General features: G+C 42.4%; 1 protein-coding gene across 1 annotated transcript in view; it reads right to left on the minus strand.

Annotated features, from left to right (window-relative positions):
* The window catches only part of Arhgap11a (Rho GTPase activating protein 11A), a 16599-nt gene extending 7197 nt beyond the window's left edge, over nucleotides 1–9402 (minus strand). The window contains exons 1-8 of the mRNA XM_021193041.2: nucleotides 8642–9402; nucleotides 6230–6300; nucleotides 4202–4298; nucleotides 3643–3896; nucleotides 2808–2971; nucleotides 2529–2672; nucleotides 1588–1662; nucleotides 558–725 (exon numbers count right to left, since the gene is read on the minus strand). Of these exons, the coding sequence (XP_021048700.1) occupies nucleotides 558–725; nucleotides 1588–1662; nucleotides 2529–2672; nucleotides 2808–2971; nucleotides 3643–3896; nucleotides 4202–4298; nucleotides 6230–6300; nucleotides 8642–8770 (1102 nt within the window). The 5' untranslated portion in view covers nucleotides 8771–9402. The remainder of the gene's footprint in view (nucleotides 1–557; nucleotides 726–1587; nucleotides 1663–2528; nucleotides 2673–2807; nucleotides 2972–3642; nucleotides 3897–4201; nucleotides 4299–6229; nucleotides 6301–8641) is intronic.
* Between the last annotated feature and the right edge of the window lie 734 nt (nucleotides 9403–10136).

The raw sequence follows: 10136 nt of genomic DNA on the forward strand, positions 1-10136 counted from the left end.
AAAAAAAAAAAAAAACAAAAAACTATTAAAATCTAAAAGACTCAGATTTTGATTAAATGTGAGATAGGGGACCTCTAGGCTTTAGGGTTCACTTCACTTTTGGTTAATGAGATTCATAGGTAACAGGAACCAACCCATATCCTGTGTATGCTAAAAAAATAAACTAAATCTAAGACTCTGGCAACAAAAATGTGTACAACACCTAATACGATTTTAAATTTCACTAAAATGAAGAAATGACAAATGTCTGAAACAATTTAAGACAATCACCTTGACCCACATTTAAGAGCTTTTGTAAAACCTACTTGAGTGACACTCTCATTATGGATTTGGAGAAATTTCTGACCTTAGCTCAACTGAAGATAACAGTAGAGTCCTACCTATGAGTATCCACTCACATAAACCTGAGCACCAGTACATCCACAAAGCCCAGAGGCTTAGGGATGTACCATAACAATGCATCTTTTGGCTCTTTTGGGTGGCATTAGTAGTAATTTGCTGGGAATCAGGCCTCATGTTAATGTTTACACCCTAATGATAAAAATTCTCCTTGTTACCTGATACTGGTGTGGAATTGCTGCTGAAGAAATGACTTGGCAACAGCTCAAAGTTCAAGTTGTGCTTGATGGACTTCCTTTTCTTACTCGAGAAGGCATGAGAAGACTCTCCTGGCAGTTTACGCTTAACACTTGGTGTGAGAATCAACGGTGATACAGAGGCCTGAGCTGAAAACCGCACAGAAATGACTTGCTTCTCCATACACATGGTAACATACAAAAGCTCTAATTTCTAATAAGCACTATTACTTAGATGTTAAAAAAAACCGAGATAGATTTCTATGATCCATTATTACTTAGTTAACTTAATATCCTGCAATTAATTAAAATAAAAATAGCAAAGTTACAAAAAGGCAAGATCCTTTTTTTTCTGTATTGCTTGAGGTGGGACCTCCCCACTGTGTAGCCCAGACAGGACTTGAACATGAGATTCTTCTGCCTCATTCTCCCAAGTACTAGTGCTAAAGGCACAAGCAACAATACTGAGTTTGGCAAAGCTCTTAAAAAGTAACATAAATTAAACAGAGTAATGAATAGATGAAATAATATCAATACAGAAAAGAAAACTGCATTCAAAGATAAAACTAACTCTGTTACTTGATTCTCCTAAGTGAGCACTGACTAATTCGTTTCACTGGAAACAAAACATGTTGTCTTTGATTGGTCAAGTATATTTACTTACTCACAAGCAAACTGGTACACATTATTAGAATACAGAATATGTAACTTTCTTATTCTGACATAAAGTGAGGTTTAGCCATGTCCAAATGCTCTAAATTATAAGCAATTGAAAATCACGATTAAAATTAATTTAAAAAATAACAACTGATAAAGATATTCTTCCCTACTTACAATTTTGAGTTCACTGCACTCAATATAACTAAACATCATAACATACTATGCACAGTACAATATTTTTAAGGAAATATTAAGGGGATTAGATTATTAGGCAGTTATCTGATAGTTAAGTAATTATAATAATTGTCTTTTACAGAGCACTAAAGACATTTTCATTTAAATAAACACCTACCTGTCCTATCTTGTTGAGGTGTAATAGAGGGTGTTCTGCTAGATTTAAGTTTATTTAGGGCTCCATTCACAAAATCTGAAATGCAAGGCATATAAGTAACATAAGTAATCAAAATGTATTATAACATGCCTTGTACCAATAAAAAAGATGACCCGTGTCTAAGCAATACATACATTTGTGGCAGGAAGTTTTATGGGTCAAACTGTGTGTTCTAGATGGAAGGTAGAGATAAGAAAGCAATCTTATCTGCCTTACAGATCTCAGAGCCTACTGACACTTATAGATTAACTTCTAGAACCATGATTTCTAAGTCATTCAATTTGTGTCCTTTGACACAGTAGCCCTATGAAAATAAGTAATAAAAAGAACCTACGAAAGTAGCAAAGAAAGAACATAAGAAATCAATAACTAAGCCAAAAGATTCCAAAAGAAATGACCCTCAAACAGAAATGGCTAAGTGATCCACTCAGTGGATGAAGTACATGCTATTCAAGTGTGAAGAAGACCCATGCTCCTATCTCAAGAACCCACATCACAGCTGGGTATGGCAGTATGAATGGGAGTCTCAGTGTTCCTTCGGGCAGACTAGGAGGCAGAGATAGTAGAATCCCTGAAAGCTCATAGGACAGCTAGCCTGGAGTACACAGCAGTAAACAGAGATCCCATCTCAAAACTCAGGACAGACATCCAAGGTTGTCCTGATGGCCCTTTGTACCCATGCATGTGAACATGCTTGAGGCCAAGCAGAACAGGTGAAGCCAAGGAAAGCCAGATTGAATCACTTCTCATGAAGAGAAGTTCTGAGTGATTATGGCCCAGTGAGCCTTCTGTTAAGATTTAGCACTTAATATTGTATTATCACTTGAACTAATACGCCCTGATGTCTGCACTTTAGATAAAAGCCCATCTCAGCACCACCCTAAAATGAGAGCATCAATTACCTCCAACACTTTGTCTTCTTTTTCTCTTACAGTCACCAGGAGTTTCATAGTCTCCTTCAAAGCCTTCCAGGGATGGAGTAGTACAGAGTCCATCAATACCTAACATGGCTGGTATCTTTTCCAGGATAAAATCTGGCACTCGTCCTAAATCGAAATGTTCATAAGGCAATTATTCCTTTCTTCCTTCCTTTCCCATACCAGAGCACTAACAGCTGTCTTCACAGTTCACATGGAAGCGGCAGGATCTCCCCACTACTAGACAATGCAGCTACCTCTTACCAATGTCTGACGCACAGTCAATAAAAGTCTGCACTACTGCTGCCTGCAGACGTAGCTTCTTCTCTGTGTTGGCAGACATCTTCTCATGGCCTTCACTTGTCTGAAGAAGATTTGGTGCAAATATTACTGCAAGATTGCTGCTGTCCATTTTATTCTCACTTGCCCTGATGACAAAAGACTTTTTTTAAATGACGAAAAAGATAAGACTCCAGGAAGTTAAAATAACATGCTGAGTACATTTACTTCGCCTGTCACCTAAAAGGAAAACAGCCCTGTCTATCCACCCACATGCCTGGCCGAAGGAAGGAAGGAAGGAAGGAAGGAAGGAAGGAAGGAAGGAAGGAAGGAAGGAAGGAAGGAGCACTAAGGGAAAGGCTTGAGTGAGTCTGTCTGGTGTGCAGGCCTGAGTGGCAACCTCAGCACTCAAAATCATATAGAGACTGTACTAATCAGAACACACTCTTCTCTCACAGAACACATTCTTCTTTCTTTCTGTTTATCTGACTTTTAGAGCCACATATAGAAAACAAAGCACTAGAAGATAGCAATTATAAACAAGTGGGTTCACTAACAGCAATAAGAGGAAAATTAAGAAACTCAAGACATATTTTTAAAAGCACAGCAATGAAAATCCATCCAATGGACAATGCCATTAAGGCACCAAACAATGAAGAGTCTAGTGAGACAAAATATTAAATTACTTGGTATATTGTTTCTTAAATTACACAGGGTATATTTCCTATTGTAAAGTTAATTTTTTTCATTCCAAATTAAATGAACTATTTAGAACATCTTTAGACAACAAACTCATTTAAGGCTTTTAATTACCACTTACCTAAGAGAAACACTCTTAAGAAAGTTAAAGAAGTATCTTAATATATCAACTGCAGGCTTTGCCATAAGACAGGACAGCAACACGGAAGCTTTGTCCCTCTCCTCTGCTCCTAGCTGCTGAGCTTTGAAAAGGGCTTCATGCAGGTCGGCTGGGAGGGCAGGCTCTGGCAATTCCCGGAAGAACTGCTTAAGCAGGCCCGCAACATCACACGGAAGCGCAGAAGCCAGGCAGGCTTCACCTTGATCCAGTTTACTCTAAAACAGACGCAAGAATCTTGAGTCTTTTAAAATCTTAAGAATATATTAAATACAGTAATGGTTCTCATATCTAATTAAGAACTCTGGTTTAAAATTCTAGTTCTTTCTAGAAGGCTAAAAATAATAAAGCTGAGTTTTCTTTTCATATAGTATTCTATAAGAATGAAGAACACAATCTGAATGCATACTATATTTTTAAAGCATTGATAATTAACTTAAGATTTTCTTAGAAAAATATTCCAATTGTAAAAATCAAATCAGGAAATGGTACTACTGAGAGTATAATTCAAAACTGTGCCTACCTTTAGTGCCTTTAGACGAATAACAGACCCCGACTTCCTAAAAAGCCCTTCTGTATGAATATGCTCTTTTAAAGATGTACATGCATCAACAAGAAAGCTGAAAGAGAAACCATGTTCTTTCAAGGGTCTGGGTACACACCATAATAACCCCATTCTACTGCTAAAATACACAAGCAGGTCATTCAGCCTTCTCAGCTCCCGTGCACAAAATCCTCTTGATCCTTGTAACAAAATATTATCTAGTTGTTCTCCTCACTTCCTAACTTTTCCTCTAAGGTCTACAGCTTTACTCATGACAGTGTCAATGTGTGCCACATACAGCAAGGCTCCAGGGACAGAACTGACTAAGGGTGGCAGGGGAATGAAGAAAAGTCAGACACAGAGAAATAGCTGAGGTCAGGTGGACCACAGCCCACTTAAGCTCAACGTGTTTATTACATAGACTTGAACAAGGAAGTGGGGTTATTGCATACTGCAGAATAAGCAGGCAAGTTATTTCATATAGGAAAAAAGAAGCTGGGTTTACGATATACAGCTAGATCAAGAAAGTAATCTTGATCTAACTGCTGGTCCCGTTAGGAGCAGTCGTTAAAGAGTATCAGTCTTCTCTCCAGGTGGGGTGGATGGAGGGTTAGGGTGGACATTTTTGAATACACTGCCAACACTTGCCCTCAGTCCTCAAAGAAGGCTCTGTTATTTCCTCCTGAGCCTCACTCTGTGGAGAAGGCGTTTCCATTCAATCCTCCAAGGCTGTGAAGTTCTGGGGCCGTTGACATGACAGTGCCCATAAGCAGCATGCATTCACTCGGACCACATGGTTAGGGCTTTCTCTGTTCCACACAGGTGTCCTATCAAGTCTACGTTCTTTCTGCCTTTCCCTAACTCAAGCCTTGCCTTGCTTAACACATCCCCTGCAATACCTAACTCAGACACATTCATCCTCACTGTTCCTAACAGCTTTCTCCAAGGGTGCCAATGCCCTTCGCCTCAGCAAATCAACCAAACCACCAGATCAATGCCAACCCACTGTCCCCTCAGACAGGTGATACATCCGACCACCCCCCTGCTCTACAGTGCTCTTCCTTCCCCTATCCCTCTGGCTTTCCTGCTATCTCCCTGAATTACTGGTTCTCAGGTTCCTTTTACGTGTCCCTTCTTGATGTCTACATGTGGAATGACCTGAGCTTTGTTCACCTTTTTTGAAGATGAAGCTTCATGTAGCCCCAACTGGCTTCACACTTTACTGTGTAGCACGGTGACTTGGAACTGCAATTCTTCCAGTCTCCAAGTGTTGGCATTACAAATATTAGCCACCATGCCTACCTGGCTCAGGGCTTGCTCTATCCACTGTCTCTCCACAGTGATGACCTGGTACAGCATACATACCTAGCATCCCCCCCCCCAACCAAAAAAAAAAAAAAAAAAAAGCTTTTTTCATTCTAATACTTTCCTTTGGAAAAACAGAATCCTTCCCTGTCCTTATAATCATTCTCGTGTTAAAGGGTGAAGGTTCAGTTTTACCTACAAACTAATCTCAATCAATTCGAACTTTAAATTCAACAGCCAGCACCAAAAAATTAGAAAGTACACCAGCTGCAGGCAGCGATAGAGCTGCGCTGCCAATGATTAGATGGCAGCCCTAGGAACAGGGTGACTGATGGCTGGGTTTGTGTTTACTTCCAGGCAGCCAAGAGATGACAACAGCTTCAACCATTCCTCCCAGGTCTAAGACTGTGTCACTGTTACACCAGCAGGAGTACGTGTATGTGTTGGTGCCACAGCACCCACATTGGAGGCCAGGGAACAAGTCTGTGAAGCTGCCTTCCCTCCTTTCACCCCCACACACGGATTTGGCACCAGGCTTATGCTGCCAGCACCTTTACCCACTAAGTCATCTTTTAGCCCCATAATAGCAGGCAACACTCAGAGATGAAATAATGTGCTTGTAAGCAAATGTACACATCAGCTATTTTGAAACTATTTTTCAAAGCAGTTTGAGATATTCTCTCCATTTTGAAGTCAGCTTACCTTGGAATGTGTCCAAATTCTGGAACAACTGAATGAGGCAAGCAATTAAAGGGAACTCCGAATATTTTACCCTAAAATGACAAACTTGGTTATTCATAAATTCAGGCATAAAGGAAAATCTTTAACATTAGGCAAATAAAGATCTTAGGAATGAAAACGTTATCAGAAATAATCCATCAACCAATACAAAACAAGTAACTGAAGTACATTTACTCGCAAGTAATTCCAAGACATTATGCTAGGTGTTTTGAGTAAAAAGACACCAAGATAAAAACACTGCCTTCAAATACTCTAGAGAGTTCAGCCAGTCTTTGACCTCATTAGTGCTTAGACCAGATTTATCCCAAATATGAACCCTTCCCTATGCGACACATTTCTTCAGTGACCTTATTTTTACTTTTCTCTAGTCATCCTACAAATACCAATTTACACAAAAGACCAAGTCAGCTGGCAAATCAAGCAGTAACTCCTGAGTTCCTGCCGCATCTGAGCACTTGTTAAAATGCATCAGATGTGGGTATTTGAGACCTTGACTTTTACCTTTCCACGATCTACAGCAAAGTGCTTTGCAGCTATGTCCTGAGGTACGCAGGACCAAGATTGCAACATTTAAGGCAATTTCCATTTAGCTACCTCCAGACTCACTTTTTAAGAATATACATTCATGTTCAACACCAAGGATTCCCAAAGTACACTCGTGGTTTTAGTGCTTTTTGCCACTGTGCTCCTACTATGAATTTCTTAAAAAACGTGTCACTAATTACAAAAGCTGTGGCTTTACAATGGATTGAAATAGGCAAGCCTGTATATGTCTGCACACTCAAAGTTAAGTCAGTGCACCTAACTCCTGCTGGTTTAGTTGAGATGCACCAGCTCTCCAGACTGCTTGCTACTCAGGTCCTTCTGTGGAGAACACCATTAGGCACTGCAGATTCAACCCAGTAATAAAATTTTACTGTTCTGTTTCTAGCGATTTGTTTGTTAAGGAATGAAAGAAAAAGAACAAATACCTAATTTTAAGGTTGTGAAAAGCCAGTTTTACCAACAGAAGTATCCACCGTAATTTTTAACCATAAACAAACATTAAGTCAGTGTGGTGACACCACCTTTATCAGGGAGGGGGAAATTGGAGGATCAGGAGCTCCAGCCAGCTTCAGCTAGTGAGTTCAAGGTCAGCCTGGGCTACATAATACACAATAATGGAAATTTTTTGTCTTCAAGTACTACAAAGTGCTAGTAATAAATTACTCACATACCTTTGTTTTGGTTTGTTTTGTTTGAGACAGGATTTCCCTGTATAGCCCTGGACTGGTACTCACTCCCCAGCCAGGCTGGCTTTTGCCCTCCCAAGTGCTGGGATTAAAGGAGTGTGCTACCACCCAGCTCCCACTTACTTTAAAATGACTTCTTCAGCCAGGCGTGGTGGCACACGCCTTTAATCCCAGCACTTGGGAGGCAGAGGGAGGCGGATATCTGAGTTTGGGACCAGCCTGGTCTACGAAGCGAGTTCCAGGACAGCCAGGGGTATACAGAGAAACCCTGTCTCGAAAAACAAAACAAACAAACAAAAAAAAGACTGCTCAGTTTTTCACAAAGTCTTAGAGATAAGATCTCAACCCAAATCTCTTGATCTCTATCTACCACTAAATCAAAAAACAGCTTATTGGGCCAGTGACAGTTTGACGAGTGAGCGGAGCGTTTGTTGCTAAGCCTGACAACCTGAGTTTGATCCCCAAGGTCCACAAACAGGAGAGAACTAATTCATGCAAGTTGTCCTTCTGACCACAGATGCATGGCATGGCATGGCATGGGTCTGCCAGTGCACACACAAAAGTAACCGGGGAGCAGGGGGTGGAGGTGAAGATCCTGAGACTAGCAAAAGTGAGAACTCGGTGCTGAATCATTGAAACAACACAAAACAAAAAAACTTCAAACAACTCTGGTTTCTCAATTTGCTTGTTAAAGAACCAGCTTTGTTTTGTCACGGACAAATGTTGATGTTGGGTGGGTAATGTTTACGCTGCTAAAGAGATCAGAAAGTGTGATAATGTCGTGCAGCAGGCCTCATATTGCTGAATACAGAAGGATCATATGAAGCCTATTTCTAAACTTGGCCTGACAGTCTCCCTAATGATTCGTTTGAAATGCCCTGACTGCCCACCCCAGCCTGACAGGATAGTGTGTTCCCCTCCCCCACATACTGCTTGTTTAAAACACGACAGATTACCAGATCGGCGGCACATTATTTAAGTAGGGAGTCTGGTATCTCATTCCTAGCGCTTTAAAACACAAAACAAAAAATCCACGGCAATATAGGGAGGCATGTCTGATCATCACCACCGAGACTGCATTCTAACCACGTGTCTTTCTTATCCAGAATAAAATGGGTGTGCCCATTTTATTTTAACTTACCCTCATTTCCGTAGCTGCAGTTTCATGTCTCCTGCGATCGCACTGACCGCGGCCACCCTTGACCTTAATGCCATAGACAGCCCGAAGCTGCTGCAGCAGGGCCAATCTGACCAGTCTCTGATCCCACATCCCGAACACGTCGCCCACTCTCCGAGGCCGACTCCGGGTCCTGACTTTCTTTGCCACCAACCAACTCTTCCACTTTCCAAACGCCCTCAGGCTCGCTCTGCTCCGCTGCCTTCCAGCCACCTCGGGCACTCTTCCTCCACTTTCCCTCGATCCACTTACACAGACCTCCTTCTCTCGCGCCACACTTCACTCTTGTTTCACTTCCACCAGCCTTCTTTCCGGGTCGCTCAGCCCCAGTCAGTTACTTCCACAAACTTCCCTTTTTCCTCTGGCTCTTCCGTTTCCCCAGACTAACGCCTGCGGCTAGTTTCTCGCTTCCGGCCACTTCCACTTCCCCTCTTCCCCGCAGGGTGGCCTTCCCCGCTCTGATTTCTTGAGATGGAAACGCAACCTTAAGCTACTCCCTCCAGCCGGGCCAGCCGGCTGCTCAGGGATCCCAGTCCCGGTACCTGCCCGGGCTGGTCCCCGCCGTCACCCCGTCTCACACGCAGCCTTTCCCCTAGCCCATCAGCCTTGCCTGTGGCCCCGGCCTGCTAAAGCTTGGTAGCTCGGCTCCGCCAGCGCCCCACCTTCTCGGCACACATCAGACCCGACGCGACCGCACCTGAGCAGTGGCTCAAATGCCAGCGCCAAACAGCGCCCCGCACCTGATTGGCCCGCTCCTGTTTTCAAAATGAGGACCCTTTGGGGTGGCCAGGAGCTGCCTGTCTGAAAGGTTCCGGCAAAGCCGAAAGCGCAGCGAGCGTGGTGCGCAGGCTTAAGAAAGGGGAAGAGAGTGAGTTTCTCTTTCTCTTAGCCTATTTCTTTGAAAGAAAGATGTCAAAAGCCTGTTTAAATAACTTTGCTTTGCTCTTCGGACAATATACTTAAGGGATCCGAATAGACAGCTCATAACCTCCCCCACCTCCGCCCTTTTCATTTCTCCGCTAAAGCTAAAGGTCCCATCATAGAGAAAACGGACTCTACGGAAGGCGGGAGGAATCAAGTTTAGTTATGGATCACAAACGCTATTCATTGTTGTTTGTTTGTTTGTTTTTGAGACCCTGACCCACGGTCTTAGAAGGGAATTGGAACTGTGAGCCATTGGTCCTTCTTTGGGAGACTGGTGGTATTATTAAATTTTCTTACATACGGTAATTAAGCACAACAAAGATGACTTGTCACGAGACAGTAGGGGAGGATTACGGAGCTGTGGGAGGCGGCTGCAGCGATAGTTTACCTCTATGGGACTTAGTGAAAGAACCAGAAGTCCTGTTACCCATTGCCATTACTGAAACCTCAGCTGACTGATCTACATGCATGTCGTCACCTTCTCCTCTTGTTTCCCAGAGCTGCCTTTCCTTTTCCAAACACCAGTTATCATCCA

This window comes from Mus pahari, chromosome 3 (genome assembly GCF_900095145.1).
Source record: "Mus pahari chromosome 3, PAHARI_EIJ_v1.1, whole genome shotgun sequence".
Lineage (NCBI taxonomy): Eukaryota > Metazoa > Chordata > Mammalia > Rodentia > Muridae > Mus > Mus pahari.